At 44.3% G+C, this 27,123-nt stretch overlaps 1 protein-coding gene, 1 long non-coding RNA gene and 1 pseudogene across 2 annotated transcripts; 1 reads left to right on the forward strand and 2 right to left on the reverse strand.

The window, feature by feature from the left end:
* The first annotated feature begins 467 nt into the window (after positions 1 to 467).
* Positions 468 to 4,262, forward strand: LOC147061289 (uncharacterized; annotated as a pseudogene).
* A 12,439-nt stretch (positions 4,263 to 16,701) lies between these two features.
* Positions 16,702 to 22,446, reverse strand: LOC147061290 (uncharacterized). Its single transcript, XR_015065512.1, has 3 exons — positions 22,306 to 22,446; positions 21,953 to 22,228; positions 16,702 to 21,867 (listed from the first exon to the last, which is right to left on the reverse strand). It is a non-coding gene; the product is annotated as an uncharacterized LOC147061290 (long non-coding RNA).
* Positions 22,447 to 23,428: 982 nt separating this feature from the next.
* LOC147061291 (uncharacterized) lies at positions 23,429 to 26,764 on the reverse strand. The gene is given in 1 exon segment (XM_085905915.1): positions 23,429 to 26,764. A coding segment is annotated over 1 exon segment (2,886 nt). The 5' UTR covers positions 26,731 to 26,764; the 3' UTR covers positions 23,429 to 23,844.
* Between the last annotated feature and the right edge of the window lie 359 nt (positions 26,765 to 27,123).

Consider the following 27,123-nt stretch of genomic DNA (forward strand, 5'->3'; position numbering starts at 1 on the left):
AAAACAACCTCCCTGTGTGCCTCGGCATTGGCGAAACCTTTGCAAAAGACTGCACACATTACACTTGGACATCAAACACACATTTTGACAACACATGGAGTGGTACAGTATGTCACCAGCCAACTATTCACCATGTCATCAGGCAGACAGTGCAAATTGGAGAAAATACTGCACCAAATTTGATTAACACACATGAAGGGGTGAATGCGGCACATGGATTGGGGGAGGGTCAGCCGCATGTGTGTGAAGAACGAGACTGGCAGGCACAGAAATTCCGTGAGCATTTGTACATGGAAGCGATGACAGATGCAGAAGTGCTGTTCACAGACGGATGCTGTTTCAGAGGCCAAGAGTCGCTTAAATCAGCTTACGCAGTGGTAACACACGTGAACAACGACACGTTTGAAGTGATTAAGGCCGAACCGATTGTGGGACCACAGTCGGCACAAAGAGCTGAACTGATAGCCATGACTCAGGCGTTGGAAATGGCGGAAGGTAAAAGTGTAAATATTTACACGGATTCTGCGTACGTGGTCACAACGGTTGGTCTGACGGAATGGGAAAGAATCACGTACGTCACCGCGTCAGGTACCCGGTAAGATACCTGACGGATGTTACGCGGCTAAGGGATGCGGTAATAAAACCTAAGAGAGTGGCGATTGTAAAATGCAAAGGACATTCAGTCAGACAAGATATGATTTCGCGCGGCAATGCCAAAAAGTACTCGGCCGCAAAAGAGGTGTTACTGGATGACGGAAAGATGGTGCAGCTGCCCATCCAATCGGGTGGACAGGCTAGATGGTCAGTTTCCGAACTACTGTTACAGCAAAAACGAGTGAGACCGGAAGAGGTGAGTATGTGGAAATCCAAAGGGGCCCAGAAGGCGGGATTTGGCGTAGAAACGAGTCTCTGATAGAAAGACAGAATAGTCAAGGTTTAGCTTCTTTGTTTTCTCAGAACACATTCAAAGGTTTCTTTTTAGCTCTGCCATGACGAGCCTTAACAATATTGCCTTGAGCACATTGGCCGGGACATGTGGGGAAAGTAGAGACAAAACGGAGAGTGGGAAGGTAGTGGCACCCTTTTATGGAGGAAGTAGTGGACGGGAGGGTTGAGAATTGTACAATATGCCGTGAGTGCAATGCAAGACCAACCTGGAAACCGCAGGTGGGTAAAAATGCCCCAAATCTATCATAACCTGACCAGGAAGTGGTAATGGACTTTACAGATATGGTTCAGAAGGTGGGTGGGAACCGATATCTGTTGGTGATTGTTGATGCATACTCAGGTTGGCCAGAGGCTTATCCATGCCGGCAGGAGAATGCAGTGAATGTCACGCGCTGTTTGGTTAATCACTACATCCCGACACATGGGTTTCCACACATTGTCAAGTCAGACAATGGCACCCACCTTAAGAACAAAGACCTTCAGTGTGTAGAAAGAATGTTGGGGCTAAGACACAAATTTGGTTCAGTTTATCACCCTCAATCTATGGCCCAAGTGGAGAGAATGAACCGCACATTGAAAGATAAACTGAACAAGGTGATGGCGGAGTCCAATCTGAATTGGGCTCCCTCTGGCATTGATGTGTGTGCGTATGTCCGTTAACGTCCGAACTGGGCACACCCCTTTTGAGTTGCAGAACGGACGCTGTTTTCCGGGACCTGCGTCTACCCTTCCGGTTGCAGATTCGGAGGGCGGTAAGCACTCTCGCACACATCTCCAATCTATTGTCCAGTTCTTTGGTTCCAGGTTTGCAGAACAGACGACAGCGGACCCAGAAGGGACGGCCGAGATCCAAATAACTCCATCGGTCTGGCTGAAGGTCCTGAGACGGAAGTGGACGGAGCCGAGGTGGACTGGTCCTTAAAAAGTGGTGGAGCGCACCTCGCATGCATCACGAGCAATTTTTTGTCTTGAACTGTTGTTATTGATAACGCTCTGGTCGTGTGAGACCTTTCCTGCATTATAATATTATATCTTGCCGCAGGTTTTTCACTCACACACTAAAATTGAACTGGAGTATTGAGGAAAAACCTCCTCATTACTGGGAATTATTCCTGACATTGTTGTTTTTTATCATGTATCACGCTTCACGATCCCCAATCTGTCCGCTATCACTTAGTCTTTTAGGTTTTTTGTTTGTGCTCTTGCTCTTTGATGTCACTCTGTAGCATGGTTTTTCTGTTTTTGTTGACCTCTTTCGAGGTCAAAAGGGGGATTGAAGAGAGAGCAACAGCAATGTGTACATGTTCTATTATGGGAGACAATCTGTACAATGTGATGCTCATATATGTACAATTCTTTTATTATTTTATGTAAACATAACTGATCAATCAGAACACGGATACAACACACATAACGGGATAAACACACAGGGGGGTGACGCCCCCCACACTCAGGTACAAAATGGTCATGTGACAAGTTCCCACCTTTCCAGACAGGATAAAAGAAGCTAACCTGGAGACAGAAGCTGTTGTTTCATTTGTTGCCATGCCATGTGTACTGCCTGCCATTAAACAACCCAAGATCTTGCCAATAAAGAACCACCTCTATGCTCCACATCTTTGTTGTCCTGGCTCAACATCGGACATCCCGCGCAGCACGCAACAAGCGCCATGAGAACGTTAAAGGGGTAAGTGTGGGCGTAGATTGTATATATAAAACCCGCGCCCTATGAGCTGTTGCGCCCTATGTGTGTGTTAAACACAGTCATGGCACACAACTGAGACTGCGCCTTTTGAACGTGAAAATACGGTAATTGCTCCAAAAAGTTAGAAAGTCGCTTCTCAAATGAAATTATTGATTCGGAAACTGCTCTGCAAAGAAAACAATATTTTGAGCCTTGCATATTGATGGCTACTGTTAAGTTACCCTTGTGCCAGACACCATCTCAACCCCCTCATCTACCGTCAAAAGGGGGATTGAAGAGAGAGCAACAGCAATGTGTACATGTTCTATTAGGAAAGACAATCTGTACAATGTGATGCTCATATATGTACAATTCTTTTATTATTTTATGTCAACATAACTGATCAATCAGAACACGGATACAACACACATAACTGGATAAACACACAGGGGGGTGACGCCCCCCACACTCAGGTACAAAATGGTCATGTGACAAGTTCCCACCTTTCCAGACAGGATAAAAGAAGCTGACCTGGAGACAGAAGCTGTTGTTTCATCTGTTGCCATGCCCTGTGTACTGCCTGCCATTAAACAACCCAAAATCTTGCCAATAAAGAACCAACTCTATGCTCCACATCTTTGTTGTCCTGGCTCAACATCGGACATCCCGCGCAGCACGCAACAAGCGCCATGAGAACGTTAAATGTGTAAGTGTGGGCGTAGATTGTATATATAAAACCCGCGCCCTATGAGCTGTTGCGCCCTATGTGTGTGTTAAACACAGTCATGGCGCACAACTGAGACTGCGCCTTTTGAACGTGAAAATACGGTAATTGCTCCAAAAAGTTAGAAAGTCGCTTCTCAAATGAAGTTATTGATTCGGAAACTGCTCTGCAAAGAAAACAATATTTTGAGCCTTGCATATTGATGGCTACTGTTGAGTTACCCTTGTGGCAGACACCATCTCAACCCCCTCATCTACCGTGCTGCAGCACTGTTTTTATGCCTTTTTTACTTTAATCTCCCGTTACACCCCTGCATGTGTACAGTGTTGAACAAATTACTTTCAAAATGTAATATCTTACATGTTACTAGTTACGTACTTTTGAAAGTATAATATGATTGTCTCCAGCACGCCCGCGGTATATGGATGGATGGGTGGATGTTTCTTTACAACATTACTGTCTGTTATGTGAGTAAAGAGTCACATTTCCACACTTTAAAATGAAAATGCAAAATTTGCAACCATACTGTAGCTGCAAAAGTTAACTTGTAATGAGGATCTTTAACACTATATAGTGTGTGTTATAATCTTAACTGTTTCCACTATGATTTGAAATCTGTCAGGGTCCGAGAGCTTTCTTTTTGTCCACGGGGCCACCATGAGCAGGGTGTCGGAGGACCCACAGGTGTGGCTGATCAGGCTCATTAGGATGAGGCTCTTAAGGAGCATGCTGCCAGCAACGCGTCGCCTGAGTGTCTGCCTATCCTGCCTGTCCCCTCGCCACCAGCTGACGCCACAACGGAGTCTCACAACGGACTCTGCACCCCAGCGGGGTTCATGCCCCCAATCCAGAGAAGTTCTGGAGAGGGTGGTAGCTGTAGAGGTTTCCTCCTTCAATGTTCGCTAGTGGCGGCTTGGTGGCGCACTGGGTAGCACGTCCGCCTCACAGTTAGGAGGGTGCGGGTTCGATTCCACCTCCGGCCCTCCCTGTGTGGAGTTTGCATGTTCTCCCCGTGTCCGCATGGGTTTTCTCCAGGCACTCCGGTTTCTTCCCACATCCCAAAAACATGCTTGGTAGGCCGATTGAAGACTCTAAATTGTCCCTAGGTATGAGTGCGAGTGCGGATGGTTGTTCGTCTCTGTGTGCTCTGCGATTGGCTGGCAACCGGTTCAGGGTGTCCCCCGCCTACTGCCCGATGATGGCTGGGATAGGCTCCAGCACGTCCACGACCCCCGTGGGGACAAAGCGGTTCAGAAAATGGATGGATGTTCGCTAGTTTTTAACCGGTCTCCTCGTTTTTTTCCCCACAACAAAGCCAGAATCTCATTCATTTTGGGACTCCTCACGGGCAAGGCTGTAAGATTGGCAGAGGCCCAATTTACTGACTACAGGCATTTTGGTTGTTCATACGATGATTTTTTTGAAGGAGTTTAAGCAGACTTTCTCAACCGAGACGGTTATGGGGGCCTAGGCAGAAGAATAACACCATGTCAGATTTTTCCATTGAGTTTTGTGCTTTAGCAGCCGCTTCCGGATGGGGCCTATCCTTGAAGATGGCCTTTTTTCAGGCCTTGGATGAGTCCTTAAAGGACAAATTGGCAGTCCTAGATGAACCAAAGATATGAGACGACATGATTTCCCTGGCCATTTGGTTAGAGAATCGCATAAGGGAGAGAAGGAGAAACTCTCGATGGGAGAGATTGAAGGGAAGTGTTAAGCTACGGATTTTAGCTATTGATCTGACTTCAAATTGCGATCAACACTTAACACGAGTTGCTATGTCCCAATCCACACACTGGCGCACCTAACAATTTTGTGACTTCGTTCTGTCAAAGAGAAGACCAGTAGATCAATCAGACTAAATTTACCAATTGTTTATTCCTAACAAAGTGAACATGGCTTACAGGCCTGGGTCCCGGGTCCCTCACACTAAAACTCGTGCGTTTTTGTGACCACCAAAAGACGACACATTCTTCCGGTTTGCCCAGTTTTGAAGAAACACAATATGAATATTAAAACATGCAAAACATTGTGTGATGATTGGTCGATGGCCATCTCCTCCCCGTCGAGGTGTTATCGCTGTGGTCAGGCGGTTCGGTTTTTTCCTCTCGAAGCCCGACCACCTGGACGTGGTGGTGTTCTTTGTTCTCGTTCCTCACCGACCTTGAGGTGATATCGTCCGGTACTCCCTTCGTCCTGTACTCCCTGTCTGGGCCTGTTCCACAACACTTCGAAGAAAACAAGTTCATGCAGTGTGCCTGCACATTCTTCACCCCCACCAATCCACACAAGCACTCCAATACTAGATATTATATTGATATGATTATAAGTTTAACACAACCTTAAAAATATGTTTGCAAACTGCTGAAAGCACATTTCCCTTTAGAAGATAACAGCCTTTTTTAGTCAAATCCAGTCCGCCCAGGCAGTTGCCTAGCCAGTCCCCTCCAGAGCCCGTGGCTATGCAAATTGGCCGGACTCGACTCACTCCGGAGTAACTGCAGCGGCGCAGAGATTCTAAACAATGCTTGTACTGCGGTTCCCCGGATCATTTCGTCACCTGCTGTCCGATTCGGCCAAATGGAGAGGGTCCGACGGTCGTGAGTGGAGGACGCCGGACCATCCTCCAAGTGTCAAGTCTCCTCACTTCTCCCTACCTGCCATAATTTCAGTCCATAATCATAGTCACAAGCTGTCTGCGCTCATTGACTCAGGATGTGAAAGTAATTGACCGAGAATTCATCTCCCAAGCCCAGATCGAGACGATACCTTTCTCCACTCCCCTCTCTGTCTCCGCCCTGGATGGGAGGGGACTAACCCTAACCCTCCTCACCTCTGGGAGCAGGATTCTTTTTTGTGGGCAAGAAGGATAAGACGTTATCCCCGTCAGAGAGAGAAAGACAATGCAGCTCGCTTTGATGTCTATTGTTATGCAAATGTAGCAGGTGTTTATGCTAATGAGTATAGCATCCTTGTGTGACATCCGGTCAGGTGTCACATCCTGTGTCAGGTGTCACATCCAGTGTCAGGTGTCACATCCGGTCAGGTGTCACATCCTGTGTCAGGTGTTTCATCCTGTGTCAGGTGTCACATCCTGTGTCAGGTGTCTCATCCTGTGTCAGGTGTCACATCCTGTGTCAGGTGTCTCATCCTGTGTCAGGTGTTACATCCGGTCAGGTGTCTCATCCTGTGTCAGGTGTTACATGGTTATGCTCGTCCCATCCGGTCAGGTGTTCTATCCTGGTGTCAGACAGAGAGGCGTCATCTCGTGCGTCAGACAGAAAGGCGCCATCTTGGCTGGCCAAGATGGCGTCTTCCTGGTTGTCGCGGGGGGAGATGACCCTATTGGTTATTGCGGGCGGCGGCATGTCTGGACATGTATTTTTTACTTTACCAAGCTATATTAGCTATTTTATCTATCGCCATATTGGTCATGGTTAATATTACGCAGGTGTGCATGCTAAACATGCTAATGTGTTTGATGGCCTGATGGTGCATGTATTGGGGGGTATCACCAGTCAATGTGTAAATTGATGAAAGCGGATGAAGACAAACTGTCTTAATTTTACCAGTTCGCATCACATATGATGTGTAAATGTATTTGGGGTGTCACCATATTGGTTGGTGGTATTATAGCTTTAGCCATATTGGTGGAGGCAATGTCTGTGGCCCCACATGCTAATGTGTGGTATTTTAACACGTTAATGTATTTGGTAGCATTTCATGACTGTATCCGTGCCTCTTATAGTACCTCTATCTGCGGTTCTACGTGTTAGTGTGTGGTATTTTAAGCCATATTGTTGGAGGCATGTTGGAGGATGGTTATGTATTTGGTTGCATTTTTTTTCTGCTGTAGCCATACCCTTTTGAAGGCCTGTTGGGGGTGTTAATGTATTTGGTTGTAGTGTTGATGGCTCTGCATACTAATGTGTTTGACGGTATTTTTTTTTTTTTTTTTAGCCATATTGGTGGAAGTGAGTTGGGGTATGTTTATGTATTTGGTTGTATTTTTTGATTGTATCCATACTTCTTGTAGCAATGTCTGCAAAAGAAAGCATGGTCAATGTGTTTTTTCACATGACTAGGCCATCATAGTCGTCTCCATTTGATGGCTCTAGCCGTCTCCTTAGGGGGGTGATGATCAGACAGGATGGAGCCGTTGGTGGAGGTAAGTTGGGGCATATTGGTGGAGGTAAGTTGGGGCATATTTATGTATTTTGGTTGTATTATTTATTTATTTATTTTTTTGGGTTGTATCCATGCTTCTTGTAGCAATGTCTGCAAAAGAAAGCATGGTCAATATGTTTTTTTTCACACTACTAGACCACCGTGGCCGTCTCCATTTGATTGTCTCCGTTTCTGCATTGGTGTTGATGGCTCTAGCCGCCTTCTTAGGAGGGTTGGTGATCAGACAGGATGGAGTCGTTGTATGAGTCGTCAATGTGCAAATTGTTGAAGGTGTCTCAAGACAAACCGTCTCCGTCAACCATTAGCTTTAGCAGAGCGTTCTAGTGCAGGTTGTATCTCTGATAGTTATAATTTGTTTAGATGGGTTTATGAAAGTTGTGTAAGTTAATAGCTTTTGACTAAAAAAACATGTGATACAGAGAGGTGTGGTTTGAAAAGGGGTGGGACCGGTAGCATCTATATTACGGCTCGCTTGAGGGGTGAGTTCACAGAAAAAATTTAAGCTAAAGCTACGCTGCTAAACCACAAACCTGAAGATCGGATCATGATTGCGGAAACGCCGGTCAGCATCCACCTATGCCACAAAGGCTCAGCTGGACTTGCGGATGCTCCCAAGAGGAAGAAAATGTTTCTCCAACGTGTACAGAGGCCTCCTACAGAGAAGCTTGAGCAAAACTGGCGCTTAACACCGGAGGCCATGTGGGGATTTAGATTTTCTTACGAGGTTGGTGAGGTTTCATTCTACATGAGGGACGAAGCCCCGCCAGGAGCAGCCAACGTCTGCAGATTTGACGATGCAAGCACAGCATGTGGTGATGACAGCTCAAAAGGATCTTTGAACTCAAACGACTGGGCCATCGTAAGTGAGCTGGCACCCAGAGTGATGGAAGATTTTCTTGATGAATATGGAACACAGGGCGAGTTGTACATCACTTGGGTATCAAGGATTACAGCGAGCGGGAAATGTTTTTTACGTCTTAAAGTTTCTCCTCAAACTATTGATGGCCCGGAAGATGGGGAGGTGAATGAAATACTGTATTTCGCCATACAAGTGTTTAGCAGTGAATGTGGGATTTTTCAGACATTATTGAATATACCGCTTTCTGAATGGTATCAAAGAATGGAAGGCTGTGGAGACACTATTTCGGAACTTTTTCTTTCTAGCCGTGCTTGGATCAACATTGTAGGAGTGAAGCGGAGGTTAGTTTTAGACTAAATTAACTTTAAACTGTTCAAAAAAAATCTCCCCAAACCACACCCCCACCTCCCCACCCCCCTCCTTCACCTCTTGTCATAGAAAGGCGGGATCGTAGTCATTAGCATACCTGTGTAAATTGTATAAGAGAGGTCATGATCGTATGGCCCGTCCCACATGCCTTCCCAAGCCGTCACAGCTCAACCATCTAAGAGAGACCGAAGATTGAAAGCAGCGATGCCTCAAAGAAGACCAACAAGACGACTTCTGCCAAGTTTTCCTGCCATGGAGAATGGTCCAGGAGAAAAGACTTCCAGAGGTGTGCAGACCGTGCCTGATTGTACAGTTACACTCTGGTCTACTCCTGACAGCTCCGACACAGAGTCGGGTCTGGGGGGCAGCATATCACCAAACTCAGAAGGACCAAGCACCAGCTCATACGTGTCTACAACGAGGCCGCAGCCAGAGAGACCGAGCGTCGACTTTTCAACAGCTGCAACGAGGCCGAGCGTGTCACCTTCAGCTATGGGGCTGCCTCTCATCACGTCTGCAGCTGTATCCCCGTCGCTATTGCAGCAAACCGACCTGGAGGCAAAGGTGTACGCACAAGCCAGCCGATTCGACCGTCTCTTCCCAGGACCCGGCGTCATTTTGCCATCATCATCAGCCTTCGATGCATTTGGCAGTCCTGCAAGCCCCCCACAACCATCACCACAGAGAGGTGACGGACCACGATATGCAACAGCGGAGGAGGAGTTTTGGTCAGCGTCTCCTTCCGTAGAGCTGATTGACAACGCATGCGTCTCATATCCGATAGCTGGTATGTACCTGGCGCCATTAATGGAGGGTGACGTGACACATGTGCTCAGTCCAGACCAGGGCATCATGGTAGCCGGTGACTGTGGTTTTGCTGGCTATGAGGATGCCGTTGTGAGCCAACCCGTAAGGCCCGATGACCAACACCCCGTCATGGACCCTACAATGGCCGGGGAGCTCACGTCAACAGAGGACATGGATATAGGATGGTACCTTGATATCCTGGAACAACCTACAACGACAGAGGCCTGCAACAACCAACCAAAGGAGTTCGTCCCGCTGGGTGAGGATGCTGACTGGGATGAATTCGCTATGGAAATACCACAATTACCCTGGTTAGTAGTTGAAGATTACATGCGTGTCAAACTTTTGATTGTTCATCTTCTGTACAATACATTGATGGAGCATGCTAAGGAGACGTGTGACGGTTGTATTCTTGATGATCTGAGTCAAATGCATCATACCTGCCTATATGTTGAAGAGAGCTACTTTTATTTTTACAATAATTACGCTAAGGTAATGGCTGAACTATGCAATACGAATTTTCTCCACACATTATCGACCATGCTTTTCTATTTCAATACAGCAGCCCCTCTTAAAACGATCCGCAGTACAGCTACATTCATTTTACAAGAACTGGCTCCAGAGTGCAGTATCTTCACGCAATTAAGGGCTATAAAAAAAGAATATAAAGCTATTGTGGAATTGACCGAATCAGACATTGATCTTCTATTCAGAACTTTTGGAAAACGAGAATGGGTAACATTATCAGGAAAATGATTGTGAAATATTACTACCGTATCCAAAATTGGACGGATATTCTAGAGAAAGTCATCTCACAAAACAATGTCAATGATGTTTCTCTCCAGAAAATGCTTGCATTAATGTCAAAAGTCCGATCGCTGTCAGAATCATTGTTTCAAACACCATGGGACAATTTAGTCATCCACTCTGTCATGTCAAGTTTAGCAGGTTTGTCTGAAAAAATGAACTGTATTCTTAATGTGTGGGCTCAAATTGGTGTAGGGCAATTGATGACTGTTTTGACTTTGTTTACAGATTGTGTTAAATTTCACATACAAAACAATATGCCAATTGATATTACAGGAGAGTTAAAGAGATTTAAAAATCTAATTGAGTCAAAGGTTTCCCCCTCTGTATTATATACTCTGATCAGTGTTTTTACTCAATAGTGTTTTAATAATGTGACCTGATTGCTTTTTACTCCTTAGTAGTGGTTTTTTTTTTTTTTTTGGGTTGTTGTTTTTTAAATAAAGTGTATTATGTTTCTTTTAAACACTAATGTGATCTGATTGTTGTTGTTTCTTTTAAACACTAATGTGATCTGATTGTTTTACTATTAAAAAAAAAGAAAAAAAAGCGTTTCTGTGTGTGTGTGTGTGTGTGTGTGTGTGTGTGTGTGTGTGTGTGTGTGTGTGTGTGTGTGTGTGTGTGTGTGTTTCATTAATCCCACCACACGCCGATTTGCATCATAACAAACCTAACAATGCCTCGGAAGAGATGTCTCGAGAGAGTCTATTATAATGCTAAGAACCCAGGTAGTTTTGGTGGTCCAGAGCGTTTACATAGAGCAGCGGTTGTTAGCTGTAAAAACATTAATATAAAAAAGGTGAAAGCATTTTTATCACAACAAGACACCTATAGTCTGCATAAACCGGTCAGAATAAACTTTCCTAGAAACCGAGTTTTTGTAAGAGCCCCAAAAAGACAATTTCAAGCAGATCTGTGCGATATGCAATCGTTTGCCCGGTACAACGACGGCTATAAGTATATTTTAACCGTGATTGACATTTTCACAAAGTATGCATATGCTCGAGTTTTGAAAGCTAAAACAGGAGCGCATGTTACAAAGGCATTTGAATCTGTCTTATCAGATAGCGATGCTCCTTTACGGCTCCAAACAGACAAGGGAAAAGAATTCTTCAACAAGCCCTTCCAAAAATTAATGGCCCACCATAATATCCAGCACTTTGCAACGTCTTCAGAGACGAAAGCGCAAACTGTGGAGAGATTCAACAAAACATTAAAAACACGCATGTGGAGATATTTTACAGCTAAAAATACACATAGGTACGTGGACGTGATTGCGAGCCTTCTAACCAGCTATAATAATAGCTATCACAGCAGTATAAAAATGGCCCCAAGTGCCGTCACCGTTGGCAACATAGATACTGTGTTCCGGCATCTGTATGCAAATGCTCCTATCCGTCATGAAAAAAAGCCCCGTTTTGCCCTGGGGGAAATTGTTAGGATTTCCAAATTAAGAGGGATTTTTGATAAGTCATACCTGCAAAGTTTTAGTGATGAGCTATTCAGAATAACAAAATGTCTCCGCCGTGTTCCACCTGTCTACAAGATAGCTGATTTAGATGATGTGGAAATAGAAGGTACTTTTTATGAAGCAGAATTGCAAAACGTGAAAATTAGTAATAATAAAATTTTCCGCATACAACGAATTTTGAAATCACGCGTCGTGGCAGGTAGACGTGAGATGCTGGTGCAATGGGTCGGTTGGCCGTCCAAATTTAACAGTTGGGTACCAGCGAGCAGTGTCAAAAACATATGATGCAAGATAAAACAGCCATTGTGTGAAACATACAAGATGAGTGAAGTTCAGAGAGAATTTTACGTCACGCTGGCTTCGAATGCTAGCATGCATGTTTTCAAAGATAATAGCTTATCCGAATTTAAAATTGAGTTAGCGAGACACATAGAGTTAGAGGGGTCATGGGAAGTCGGTTTATGCGAAATATCCTACGTTAATTCAATCCTCGACATCCCTGAGAAAAAGCGCAGCTTTTACCTCAAACAACCCAAGATGGATACACCCCGCGGAGATGGGTTTCAGAGCGACCTGGAATCACGTCATATGCTGAAAGTACGAGGCGGGATCTTCAAAAGCTACGACTCCTTAGCTTCTGAAATTCAAACCTTATTAAGTAAAGCTAGTAATAAAAAGACCGCTGTGAAATTTGATCATCATAAGCAAAGGTTCGTGTTTACGGGGGAAGAAGGTTTAAGAATAATGTTCAAAAGCCCTCTAGCGTTTGTTTTAGGAACTAACCATGAACATTGGATAGCACTGAAACCGGAAGGTGTCATTGCCCCCCACCCCGCTGACAAGAGAGCTGGACGTTACCACATGTTTGTTTACACTGATTTAATTCACCACCAGACGATCGGAGACGCATTCGCGCCCATGCTTAGAACAATCGCTATCGAGGGTGAATACGGTGATGTTGTTTGCAAGACATTTAATCCTGTTTACTATTTAAAAGTAAGCCGCAGGCATATTGAGACCATTACGATCAGTCTACGGTCAGATCAAAACACTCCGTTAGATTTCGAATACGGCAAAGTAATTCTCATTCTGCATTTTAGATTGAAATAAAAATAAAATAAAAATGATTATGCCCTTAACTACACACCCCGACTTGAACCGTTTTATAAACTATTACGAGAACCAAGCAGGTGGCTCATTTACAGGCTTTCAAGGTAGCCCGGTCCAATACGGACGAGGCCTAGGTTCTATTTTCTCTAAACTTTTCCGTTTTGTTGCGCCGATGTTCAGAAGTGGATTTAACCTGGCGAAGCCACACCTCCAAAACGCTGCTAAAAACATAGCTTCAGATGTAGCGGGCCGGGTTATACAGAGAATACAACGGAAACCGGAAACAACGCAAGAAGGCTCGGGACTTGTAGTTTTATCACGCAGAGGCCTGCATCCTGGTGGGCGGAGGAAGAGAGCTGTTAAGAATAAAAAGAAAAGGCGCTCTACCAGCCGCAAGTCAGTCGTCAGACGAAAGCGTTCGAAACGGAGTACAGATATATTCTCTTGAAAGAAATGGCCCTCCTCCACTATCGCTCACAAGAATGTGTTCTGAGTGAGTTAGATTTGTTTACAGCGCCATTGACACAATTATCTATCGAGGACAATCAATATGTAGAGATTCAGCCTTTATCCGCTATATTGGACCAAGGTCCAATTGAATTTTTCATCCCTGGAGACGGTTCAAAATATCTGGATTTATCTGATACGCTACTTCACCTACGTTTAAAACTTACACGGAGAGATGGGAGTAATTTACCACCGAATGAACCTGTAAGCTTAATCAACTTCCCGCTAAATACAATTTTCGGTCAAGTCGATATATCTCTCGGAGATCGGCTCATATCACAATCCAGCGCTACACATGGTTATAGGTCTATTATAGAATTGTTACTAAACTTTTCAAAAAGCTCGTTAGAGTCACAATTCACAGCCTGTATGTTTGCAAAAGATACAAGCGGGCGTATGGATTCCATCGCTTTCGAAGGGGCGGGAGTGAATGAGGGCTTACTCAAGCGCGCACAGCGGGTAGCCGGGTCACGCGAGTTCCATCTCCTAGGCCCGCTTCATGCCGACATATTTTTTTCTGAGCGCCATCTGTTGAATAACGTGGATCTTCGTGTGAAGCTGACTAGAGCCCCTGATGATTTCTGTATCATGAGCCCTCCTGACAGTGATTCTTGTCTTAAGATACTTGGAGCTTCACTGTTTGTAAAAAAAAGTTACAGTGTCCCCAGCAGTGGCTTTGGGTCACGCGTCCGCTTTACTTAAAAACAATGCCCTTTATCCACTTACAAGGGTGAATATTAAATCTTTTTCCATACCTCAAAACTCACGGATTTGCCACCAAGACAATCTCTTCCTAGGACATATACCCAAACAAATTGTAATAGGTTTGGTCAATCACAACAGTTTTACAGGGCGTCGTGATTTGAACCCCTTTAATTTTTTTCATCACGATGTCGAGTATCTGGCTTTGAGCCATGAGGGCCGTCAGATTCCGGCTAAAGCTTTTCAACCCAATTTCGAGGCTGGGATATGTACACGGGAATTCCATAATTTATACACCGCATCTGGACGTTTTTTAAAAGATTTACCTCTATGTATCGATCAACAAGATTTTAATCACGGCTACTCCCTTTTTGTTTTCAATCTAAATCAAGCAGATGACTCAGGAGCTTTATCGACGATTAGCAATGGTGTATTAAGACTTGATATGCGCTTCCGTGTGACCCTCCCACACACAGCTACTCTTATTGTGTATGCAGCTTATGATTCAATTATAGAAATCAATGCAAAGAGAGAGGTCTTGATGGATTATTACTAACAAGATGAACGGACGCGAACTAGATTTGATCATGACTCGAAAACAAAGATCCCTTTTCGGAGGGGTGTTTGCATCGGATGAGATCGGTGACATCAAAGACACACACCCTAAGCATTATATTGTGAATACCGACCCCCGCCATCTTCCAGGGGAGCATTGGCTCGCCATAACACTGGAAAGCGACGGAACCGCCTCATTCTTTGATCCTTTTGGTTTACCACCGAATAACCCATACTACCCATCTACTATATATGAATTCCTGAAAAAACGCTCGAGTCGTATAACATACCACAACAGACAACTCCAACACGAACTGACGGACACCTGCGGGCAGCATTGCGTGTATTATTTGTGTCAACGCGGATACGGCCTTACCTACCTGGAGGTGTTATCTCATTACACTACTGACCCTTTAAAAAACGATGTTATGGTCCGCAATTTTGTCAAAAAACTACAAAGGCCAGATCGGATGTGTGGAGGACAGATAGCTTGCTCGCTGCATAAATTTAAAAAATGCTATTGTTTGAAACAACGTTAATGTTTTATAAACCTCTTTATTCAATAAACAATGTTAAAGAGATTTACAGAGTCATGTGTTTTTTTTCCGGTAACAGTTCGTAATACAACAAAAAAAAAAAACATTTTCATATCTAATAACTAACCCATTTTACAGTCGACATTGTTTTCTTCCTTTTTCGTTTACTTATAACGCTTACATCTTTCTCGTAAGAAGCAGCCACATTGTCATCCTTAGCATATTTCACACGTTGAAGATCAGCACGAGCCAGGGGGTTGGAGATCGAAGATTCAGGTAGGTTAAGATTAGCTAGTGTATTTAAAAATTCGCTCCAACCAACAGGCTGACCAGGTAGTTTTTTTCCACTCACAACTAGATGTTTTAACAGATCACTCATATGGGAGCCTTTGACCGTTTTTCCTTTAAAAATAAATTCATTTAGCGGTGTCCATTTCATGTCAGCGGCCGACAATCTTTTCAGCACATAGCTGGCGTTGCGACGATAACGGGGTCCGATGGCATCCAGAATATCTCCCCAATCTCCATCGGTTGTCTTCTCAAAAGTCTTTCTTTCAACCGTCTCCCTCTCATCGCTTTGAATCGTGATAGGTATTCGTTCGATGTCCTTTTGTTTCACCACACCCATGTAACGTTGTAGCAGAGTTTGATACATTTTGATTTTCTCATATTGATTTAAATTTTTATTTTCCAAAACCTGTTTCATTTCACGATCGAGATCATTTTCAAGCGTATCACGTATGGTTGGTGCAGGTCGGCTTAGCTTCTCTAGCTGATAGGGTGAGATCATGTACATTTTTTGGGCTGTTTTCAAACTCATTTCTCATTTGTTTATGAAAGCGCCGGCGAGGCTCCCCAGAACAGGTGCAAAAGCGGCCAGCAGTGGTAGTATAAAACCGCCCTTCTGAACCAACACAGCTCTTTTCTTCTTCAACGTATTTTTCTTATCAGCCAGAAAGCGGATGTTTTTCTTTTGTTTTTGAAGTTTTTGATAATGTTTTGATTTTAGAGGGATATGCCCTTTCAAAAGATTCAAAGCAATCTCACACAATGCTTTCACTAGACTAGCAGGACCTCTAAGGAGTAAATGCTTACGTTTGGCAGGTTTGGATGTAAACAAAGAGCGGAGTAGCGATGCGTTTGTTTTTAATAGTTTTGTCATGGTTTTATTGTTTAGGGATATAAACAGTAGGCCACTGGTTATGTAGTACACCTGTCCGCAGTCTATATTGTTCTGGACAAGATGGTGTCAAATCTATCAGTAAATAGCCATGTGGGTCCTTTGTAGCATCCTCAAAACACTCTAGGAAAAACTTCCGATTGCTAGGGCAAATCTGATTTGCCAGAACATTCACTTGTAATTTATCGCGCGGGTTTTTGAACAAAATCAAATAATTACTGTTTAAACTGATTGTGCGGCTGAATTTCCCCTGGTGGAATACATTCTGCGTCAGCATTATAACGCTTAAATTTTTATGATGTCGATATTGAGTGAATATTCGAACCACTTCTGGATTATCTGAAGCCTGGAAGACGATGTCATCCAAAATCAGCAGATGATGTTGCTGCGGCGGGAACAGCTTCTCGTCATCAAAAGATTCAGGCAGTCCTTTGATAAATGTGATTTCTTTATTCAACCTTTTGAGCTCATCGTACATCGGTTGATATGATGTGTAGACCCACACAATATTATCAGGTTTTTTTCTCAAAACATGTTCAGGATTTTCCAATACATTTTTTACAAAAAAGGTTTTGCCACAACCAGAAGGCCCTGCTACTAAAGATGAAAAAGGAAGTTCTAATCTAGGGTCAAAATCAACCTGATTAAAAGCCATTTCCACACACACACACACACACACACACACACACACACACACACACACACACACACACACACACACACACACACACACACACACACACACGTATGGATAGAGAGTTGTCAATAACCAAAGGGTTCAGTGGTGCCTCGCTCGAGTAACCTCCTTTTATCATAGACCACACGAAGCCGTTTGGAGAATGACGTGTTTCTGAGATGAAACCCCCTCTTATCACGAACAATGCTGTGTTGGGGGGGGTATAGCACATCTGAGTGGGCACCTGCTGTGTCAATGTAACCCTGAACCAAACCGAGCATGCTATCGAGATTGATGTTTTGACCGCTCTCGTGAGTCTGCGTGATCCCCTTAACCTTCATTACAACGCGACCTGTCTCCCTCGTTCGGTAAGCGTACGTTTTTGGCCCTGCAGAGACAAATTCTTGAATGGTGTCATTCGAGAGCTCATCTGTCAAATCACCCAGATAATCCCCTAGAGGAAGAACACTCTCACCCGGTTTCACAGTGTACACGATGCTGTCGGTGTCTGTGTAAAGCACTCTCCTCTGTAAAACCTCCAAATAGCTATACATTTTCAAACGTGCATAGGCTGTCGTGAAACACGCTGCAGCCACATTTGATGTTTTTGACGCAGGTATCTCTGTGTTTGTGTGGAGACAATACTGTACAATCGAAAGCTTTTCACTAATGAAGTGGAAAAACCTCACGTCGTACAGGCCTGAAAACAGAAGTTCAAAAAACTCCTCAGATTTTGTCACAATTTTGGTGTTTGCCATGTTCTCACGCTGCGCGAGCTTACCCCACAAGTTGTTTAGACAGAGTTTTGACACTTGTCTTTTTCCTGGGTTTACAGCAATTTTAGAAGGGTCGAGCTGGATACCCTGGTGAGTTGCGTAATTTTCGATGTATTTTTGTCTATCAGCTTGGTTGACCACGTGAGCCGGATAACCTGAAGACTCTTGTTTACCTTTAAGAAATGTGCGCATATAACCCTGAAAAATTGTGTCGCTTGTTCTTGTGTAGTGCCATACTTCTGTAATACTTGCAACCGTGTAGCCAAGGTCAAGTGCCTTAACAAATTCAGGGGTTGTCCAAACACCTGTTAACGATCTTTGATCATCATCATGTCTACATGCTGTTTGTTGATTATTGAGCTCAGCGCATGTACGACACAGTGTGAAGACAAGTTTACCTTTAGCTGTTTTGAAGGGTAAGATCGGCAAATACAAACCACGTGGTGGGTTGACTGTGGCGCTGATGAAGCCGAAATACGATCTGGGGTCTTTAAAACCATCATGGATAATCGTCGGATGCCCGATGGGGTAGATGCCTGTGCTATTTATGTAAGGGTATAATGACGTTACATCAACATACAACACACGCTCGTCAGGTTCTGCTGTGTATCTTAAAACAAACGCGTTTGTTCGACCTCCAAAGAGGGCTTGCCTCGGCTTGAGAGGTGTGGGGAATTTGGCCTTTTTCAGGAATTCCTTCACCTGTATGTTCACCTTTTTCATCTGCAACCACTCGTGCTCCCACATGATTACAAGGTGCACATCCTGTTTAAGCTGTAGTTCCTGAATTTTCCTTTGGGTGCTATCAAACCTCTCCTGAAAGGGGCGTTTTGTTGTCGGGCATATTTTGGTAAGATCGTAGCATTCTGAACAGCCATGGTGATAACAACCAAAATACTCAAACACTACTTTTACACCGTCAATTTCGGTATAACCATCCACAGTGTACTTATCTATCATGACCTCACCACCGTTCAACGCATGTCTGATGTGAATATTCTGGCTATGCATGATCCATAGCAGGTATTGTATAGCATCATGTGAGAAGGCTTTATACTGACGCATATAGTTGTCTGAAGGTGTGATGGCTAGTGTTTGGGGGGTGAGGAAGTTAGCGCGAAAAACATTCATGCACGCCGACGCAATTGTCACAGCTTTGAATGGATCTGTTCCTGTGGCTTCAAAAAACTCACCCCTGAATTTCTCACTCCCCAACATTAACAGGTCAACATCATTCTTACAATAGGCTATCGCCTGCTCAGCAAAATCGAACACACCATTAGCTTCATTGTCGTACCATTCATCAAACTTAGCTCGTTGAGAGGGTGACATCCGATCGACACCGTAGTGTGCACGGTCAGGGTAACACCCTACATAGTTTAGATGTTCTAAAGAGCTGAATTTGTGCGGAAAATACCCCTTTGATTTATCTTCAAACCCGAGGGCCTTAGGCATCGCACTTAAGGGCATGGTCAGAAATGAGAGAGAGTCTATATATCGGGATTTCATGTCTAAATCGACAAATGACAAAACTTTACTCCCTTGCATCAGAATGTCAAGTTTGATACCGAGTTCGAGCATTCTCTTTATCAAGATGTATGAATCAAAACCTCTCGCATTATGCGCGACAAATGTCGTTTGTTTAAACCGGGGGTTTCGAAAAAAACTAAGAAAATCATCAACGCATTCGTCACCAAACCAATGTTTCTCCAATCTATTTGATTTACAGCAGATGAGAAAAGGTTTGTGGAAACCATCTGTATCTACATAGGTTTCAAAATCGTAGTAGACTACATCTTTGCAAGGTGGCTGAGGCTTGATGGGCTGAATGTAACACACATGAGGGTTTAACAGAGCACCGTTTTGACTCAAAACCTCGTCACAGACAGTACACCTGTTAACAGGGCAGCGATGTTTAGCACCTGTGCCATCAGCTTTCACATAATATTGCAGACCACATTGGATGCATTTTTTGTATGAGCTGCAGTTGCTCACACGATTCGCCACCCGGGCCTCTTTATGTTTGGCAAAGCATTCCTCATTACGACAAGTTTTGTTACAATCAGGGCAGATGATTCGCTTAAACCGCTTTTGTTTACAAAACGGGTCGAGACAAACATCACAATGCCCTGCACAACGGTGTTGATGCCAATTCTCGTGCCCCTTATAGCAATGTCTGCAAAAGTAAGCGTGACCAACAAACCCCTCTATAGCTTTCACACCATAGAAATGACCCTCGAGTAGTAAGACAAATAAAGTGTCTTCATCTGATGCGGGGTAATGCGTGTCAAAAAAAGTCATCGGACGACAATCCTCTTTTCGATACATTACAATTATTTTCCGTTTGAGGATTTTTTCAAATTTGTGGACATCCCCTAGACTCACAGGTGTCTGGCAATTCAACCCTACACTCTCGTGTAAAAGTCGTGCATGCCTTGTGGCCTGTTTTGCTGTTAGTGTGTTATTTAGCAGATAGGTTAGTGACAAAGCAAAACATAGCTTGTTGTCTTTGTTACGGGGTATGTGTAAATGCCGTTTTTTCAACCTCAAAATTTCTCTGTTGGTACTGTTTACCAGCCTGCGCCGCATTCCACCACCTTGTAACGGTGTGACTATTTGCACAACAAGCTCTAAGCTGTCGTCGGCAAGAAGCTCTGTGTTTGATTGAGCTAGACGTTCGAGCATGTCTGTTACATTATCTCTGATAGAGTTTATGTCACTCTTTTGCCTGTAGATATGCGCTCTCTCATTACCACCCACTAACTCAACCTGAATCACATCACCTTGTTGTGCCAGCCTATCCACCTCACGCATGACATCATCGATCTTATCCTCAATCTGGAGGTATAAGGTTGCAAAATCATTGATGTTTGTTTGTGATGGTATATTTAGCTGGTTCCTTACCTCCACATTATTGAAATGCGGTCTGCTAACTACAACAGAACCACCTTGTTGGGAATTGACATTATTCGCAAACATATCTGTGTGTGTGTTTTCATCATTAGCATCATTAGCATCAATCTGATGCTCGTTTATTACAGAACAGTTGCTAGGTTGGTGAGGCCTGTGTTGAAATGTTGATGTGTCGGCATCAATAACATCTATTTGATGATCAATTATTACAGAACAGTTGCTAGGTTGGTGAGGCATGTGTTGAAATGTTGGTGTGTCGACTTCGATAGCAGATGGAAGAGGGTCAACAGGATTAACGGGCAACTGGTCAACCATAGGCTGTGTATTTAGATTTCTGATCATAGTTAGCAGGTGTATAGGAATATCAGGACTGATACGGCCGTTGTTATCATTAGCATGGTTGTTTAATTCCTCTATAATTTCTACCAATTGTGGCGGGATCTGTGTAGGACTCTGTCTACCTTCGTTCAAACTTTGATTGTTCAAATCATCTACGGCAGTTTGTAAATGTGTAAGCAAATCGGGGGTTAGGGGGCTCTCACCCCCCGACACAGCAGCATTCATATTGTTGAGAACCAAGAGCAGATCTGACACATGACCGTCAGACGCATCAGCCGATAGCAAATCAATATCATTGTTAACGCTAAGCAAATCTAACTCAGATGCGTTACTTCTTTGGTTTGTACCCGTTTCAGAACATGGTTGCAAATCTATTTCATTCATGCTTGTTAGGAAATCTGACTCTGTTGACGACAGGTTACAACGCTCCATTATATTTCTTTAAAAAAACACAACAGAAATAGTACAAACAGTGATCTAAGTTGATTCAGCCAATTTCGTCAGGATTCGTATAACCCTAAAAGACTCTTGGAGTCGACTTTTGTAAATGCAGTTACCACCACACTCTCGTCTTCTATTGTTATGGTGATGACCCTCGCGTGCCGACTCTCGCGCGCTGTTGGTCTGACGGCTCGCGTTGTAGATGGCGGCCCAGCGGCTCCTCCTCCTCCTCCTCCTTTCCTTTTGAACCCCACGACTCGTGAATCGGCGTTTGGCTGGAGGGTAGATATTTAAAATCAGTAAAACAGCTATAATAGCAAAAAATAGTTAGTCGAATGATAACATATAAAAAAAGTATACCTTTAACTTTGTTTGTCGATTCGTGAGGGTGGTTCACACCTTCGTATGCACTTAAAGCATCCGCCAATTCTGTGTCAGTCAACGCTTCCGGCTCCACCTTCTGCCGCTCTGCACAAGGTCCAATGCTAGCACGTGACTCTGGTGCGCTTGACTCCTGCGGCTCAGGTATTTTGAAACACCGTTGAGAGATGTCTGCTAATGCCTGCGCTGTTTTTGAATCAGCTTCTGTCGGCAGCCCGTTTTTTCTGATATCCTCTTCAGCGGCGGCTATGAGGTCTGGTACATACATAAAATAAATCTTAAACCAGTAGCATTTATATTAACAACCCTAGATGAATACCACATTCACTCACCGTAGTCTGATTGTGTAAGAAAAACCCCGCTAAGATCATCGTTGAATGGGGCTGTAGGTGAATGAAAAAAAGTATTATAAAGTAGAAAAAATAAGAGTAATATATTCATGTAAATAAACTCATAAATCATTTACTTACGAGGATCATGAACATCAGCATAAACGATGATATCTATGACACAATACATAAACATTACACCATGTTTTTACAAATAACCTTAGTGCCTGATAATAAGCTTAATGTATTAATATATTGATAAAAAACTAGCAACACTCACCTTTAACCATCTCGGTACAGTATTCAGCACTCTCCGACTCAGCTGCTCAGAGCTTCTACGCCGGTCTGCTCTCTCAAATGATTGATGGTTGTCTGCCCCAAACTAACTTCAAACTTGGCGGGCGGAAAAGAGCACACCCCCCGGGGTCATGTGATGTGAAAACACTCTGCTAAAGCTAATGATTGGTGGAGGGGCTTGTCTTCATCAGCCCTTCAAACTTAGCTGGGGGGAAATGTCACACCTCCGAGGTTATGTGATGCAAAAACACTCTGGTAAAACGGAGACGGCTCGTCTTCATCCACCTTCATCCATTTACACATCATATGTGATGCGAACTGGTAAAATGAAGACAGTGTGTCTTCATCCGCTTTCATCAATTTACACATTGACTGGTGATACCCCCCAATACATGCACCATCAGGCCATCAAACACATTAGCATGTTTAGCATGCACACCTGCGTAATATTAACCATGACCAATATGGCGATAGATAAAATAGATAAAATAGCTTGGTAAAGTAAAAAATACATGTCCAGACATGCCGCCGCCCGCAATAACCAATAGGGTCATCTCCCCCCGCGACAACCAGGAAGACGCCATCTTGGCCAGCCAAGATGGCGCCTTTCTGTTTGACGCACGAGATGACGCCTCTCTGTCTGACACCAGGATAGAACACCTGACCGGATGGGACGAGCATCACCATGTAACACCTGACACAGGATGAGACACCTGACCGGATGTAACACCTGACACAGGATGAGACACCTGACACAGGATGTGACACCTGACACAGGATGAGACACCTGACACAGGATGTGACACCTGACACAGGATGAGACACCTGACACAGGATGTGACACCTGACCGGATGTGACACCTGACACTGGATGTGACACCTGACACAGGATGTGACACCTGACCGGATGTCACACAAGGATGCTATACTCATTAGCATAAACACCTGCTACATTTGCATAACAATAGACATCAAAGCGAGCTGCATTGTCTTTCTCTCTCCCGTCAATAACCAGTATCTCCTCCCCCTCATCAGCGTTTGAACCAGTCCAGGAAGCCACCATGTTCACCAAGCTTGATCTCCAGAACGCATACCATCTGGTCAGGATAATAATAATAATAATAATACATTTTATTTGTATGGCGCCTTTCACGGCACTCAAGGTCGCCGAACACACATAAAATCGACACAATTAAAAGAAAAGAAGTCTAAAAGCAAAGAGACCTCTTGAGCAGAGCAATAAACTTAGACAAATGCCTGCCTAAACAGGTGGGTTTTGAGGTGAGATTTAAAAAGTTTGATAGAGTCAATGTTTCTGATGTCCGGGGGGAGGGAATTCCAGAGGCGAGGGGCAGAGCAACTGAAGGCTCTGGCCCCCATAGTTGACAGATGAAATGAGGGGACAGTGAGGGTGATACTGGAGGCAGACCTGAGAGACCGGGTAGGACTGTGTACATGAAGGAGGTCGGACAGGTATGGAGAAGCAAGGTTATGGATGGCCTTGAATGTGTGAAGGAGAATTTTTTAATCAATGCGCTGTTTTATGGGGAGCCAGTGAAGTTGGTGTAGAACGGGAGTGATATGATGGTAGACAGTGGTTCCAGTGACAATGCGAGCAGTAGCGTTCTGGACCAGTTGCAATTTATGGAGGAGTTTTTGAGGGAGACCAAAAAGGATGGAGTTGCAGTAATCTAAGCGAGAGGTGACAAGTGAGTGAACTAAGATAGCAGCGCTGGATGGGGTGAGTGATGAGCGGAGGCGATTAATGTTACGGAGGTGAAAATAAGCGGAACGGATAGTGTTGTTTATGTGGGTGCTGAATGATAGGTTGCAATCAAGGACGACACCCAGACTCTTTGTCTGAGGGGAAGGGGAAACCGAGGAGGTGTCAATGGTGAGAGTAAAACAGGGTTGTTTATTGAGAGAAGCTTTGGAACCTATAAGGATTACCTCAGTTTTGTCGCTGTTTAGTTTAAGGAAGTTTGAGGTGAACCAGGATTTTATTTCTTGAAGGCACGCACTGAGAGAGGAGGTTGTGAGGCTGAAAGGGGGTTTTGAAGAGACATAGAGCTGGGTGTCGTCCGCGTAACAGTGAAAATTAATGTTATGTTTACGGAAAATCTGACCAAGTGGGAGGAGATAAATGATAAATAGGAGGGGACCAAGGACAGAACCCTGGGGAACACCAGAGGACACGGGGGAGGGGTGAGATGTGAATGATTTTAACTGGATAAATTAAGAACGGCCAGAAAGATAAGAGTGAAACCAGTGCAGGGGTGTGTCAACCAGTCCAATAGCCGCTAGTCTTCCTAAGAGGATGGAGTGAGAGATTGTGTCAAAAGCTGCACTTAAATCAAGAAGAATGAGTATGGATATGAGACCAGAGTCGGCTGCAATCAGGAGATCATTTGTGATTTTAATAAGGACTGTTTCTGTACTGTGTCGAGGGCGAAAACCAGACTGGAACTGTTCGTATAGATTATTATTAGTGAGGTGGGTGTGGATCTGAGATGCAACCACTTTTTCTAGAATTTTGGACAGAACCAGGTCGGAGATGGGACGGAAGTTACTGAGAATATTGGGATCTAAACCTGTTTTTTTAATAATTGGTGTAACTGTAGCAGATTTGAGAGATAGAGGGACAGAACCAGAGGTGAGGGAAGAATTGATAATAGCAGTAATCAAGGGGAGCAGAGAGGGGAGGGAGGCTAAAACCAGAGGAGTAGGCAGAGGGTCAAGTTGACATGTAGATGGCTTTGAATTTCGAATGAGTTTGGATAGATCAGCAGCAGAGGGAAGTTGGAAGCAGGAAAGAGAGGTGGGGGTGGGATGAGGAAGGAAAGAAGATGAATAGCTAGACATGTGAGAGGTCAGTTGTTGGTGGATAGTGGCTATTTTATTGTCAAAGAAGGACATCAGGGTGTTACAGTGACCGGTAGAATAGAAGTGTGGGGGGAGGGAGTCACGTGGGCGGGTTGAATTATTAATGATGGAAAACAGGGCTCTGGTGTTCCCCGCACCAGCTGCAATTTTCTCCGCAAAATAGTGTGATTTTGCGGAGGAAATTGCAGCCTTATATTGCATTATGTGAGTATGGTAGAACAGTTTATGAATCATGAGTCCAGTTTTGCGAGAAAGCCGTTCCAGCTGTCGTCCTTTGGCTTTCAGTTGACGTAGATGAGTTGAGAACCAGGCTGCAGAGTGGGGGAAAGAAACAGTTCGGGTTTTGAGGGGGGCAAATGAGTTTAGCAGAGTTTGTAGACCAGTGTCATAAGCAGAAACAAGCTGATCCGGGGTATATGGGGGAGTGACGGTGGGGAGACTGAGACTGAGACTGAAATCTGCTATGTTGATATTTTTGATATTGCGGAAGGATATGGTACGGGATTGTTTGATTTTGGACAGTGTGAGACTGAGGTTAAAAGAAACTAGTAAATGATCAGAGAGGCCTGCTCCCAGATCAACAGGAGAGCAGTTAAGAGGAGTGACACCAGAGCAGCAGACTAGATCTAAAATATGGCCTTTGGTGTGGGTGGGGAAATTAATGTGTTGTTTAAGTCCAAAACTGTCCAGGCAGAACATAAAATCCTTAGTGAGAGTGGTGTTGGAGTTGTCCATGTGGATATTTAAGTCCCCAAGCAGAATGATGTTGGATGAAAGTGAGCAGATGTGAGTGAGGAATGTAGTGAATTCCGAAATAAAGTCCTTATTCTGTTTGGGTGGACGGTAGATATTAGCTAAAATAATTGGAGTGGGTCCACTTAGCTGCAGAGCAACCGATTCAAAAGAACTGGTCTCTGGCACCGAAAGAGATGAGACCTTCCAAGTTTCACGATGAAATATTGCTAGACCTCCTCCTCGACCAGTGAGGCGTGGTTTGCTCATATAAACAAACCCGGGTGGACATGATTCATTCAACTGAGAAAAGTCACCAGGATGTTGCCATGTTTCAGTCAAACACAGAAAGTCAAACTTGCTGTCAAGGAGGAGGTCCTGTAGCAGCTGTCCTTTGCCGGTGAGGGAGCGAATGTTAAGTTGTCCCAGATTGACGTCACAGTGTTGGTTCGAGCAGGAAGCATTAGCTACCCTAGCTAGGCTAGCCAATGCACTGTGATCCACCTTCCTGTTCATGTTTCTCGGTGGATGGCGGCGGGTGTAGGACCAGATAGTGTTTATGGCAGTGGAGTCATCGATGTGGTAATTGCGTCGAGCTCCACGGTGGCTGTATCTCCGGTGGTGACGGCGAGCGATGTCCGGAAAACATTGCAGTGCAGGTGGGGGAGCAAACCGGCAGTGCCGGAGCTGGAGAAGCACTGCGTTTGTGTAACGAATCCGGGTTGACTTCATGCTGGATGAATCATGGCGGACAGGGAGGTCCACCAGAGCATAGAGCTCACAGCAGGGTTGATATGTATGATACACGGGCCAGACAGGAAAACAGCGGAGCAGCGACCAGCTAGCACACAGGTAGCAGCTGGACAGTGTAGGCAACCACGCTACAAACAAACAAGTCCACTTGAGAGT

Source organism: Syngnathus leptorhynchus, chromosome 2 (assembly GCF_054491065.1).
Source record: "Syngnathus leptorhynchus isolate UIUO chromosome 2, UIUO_Slep, whole genome shotgun sequence".
In the NCBI taxonomy this organism is placed as follows: domain Eukaryota; kingdom Metazoa; phylum Chordata; class Actinopteri; order Syngnathiformes; family Syngnathidae; genus Syngnathus; species Syngnathus leptorhynchus.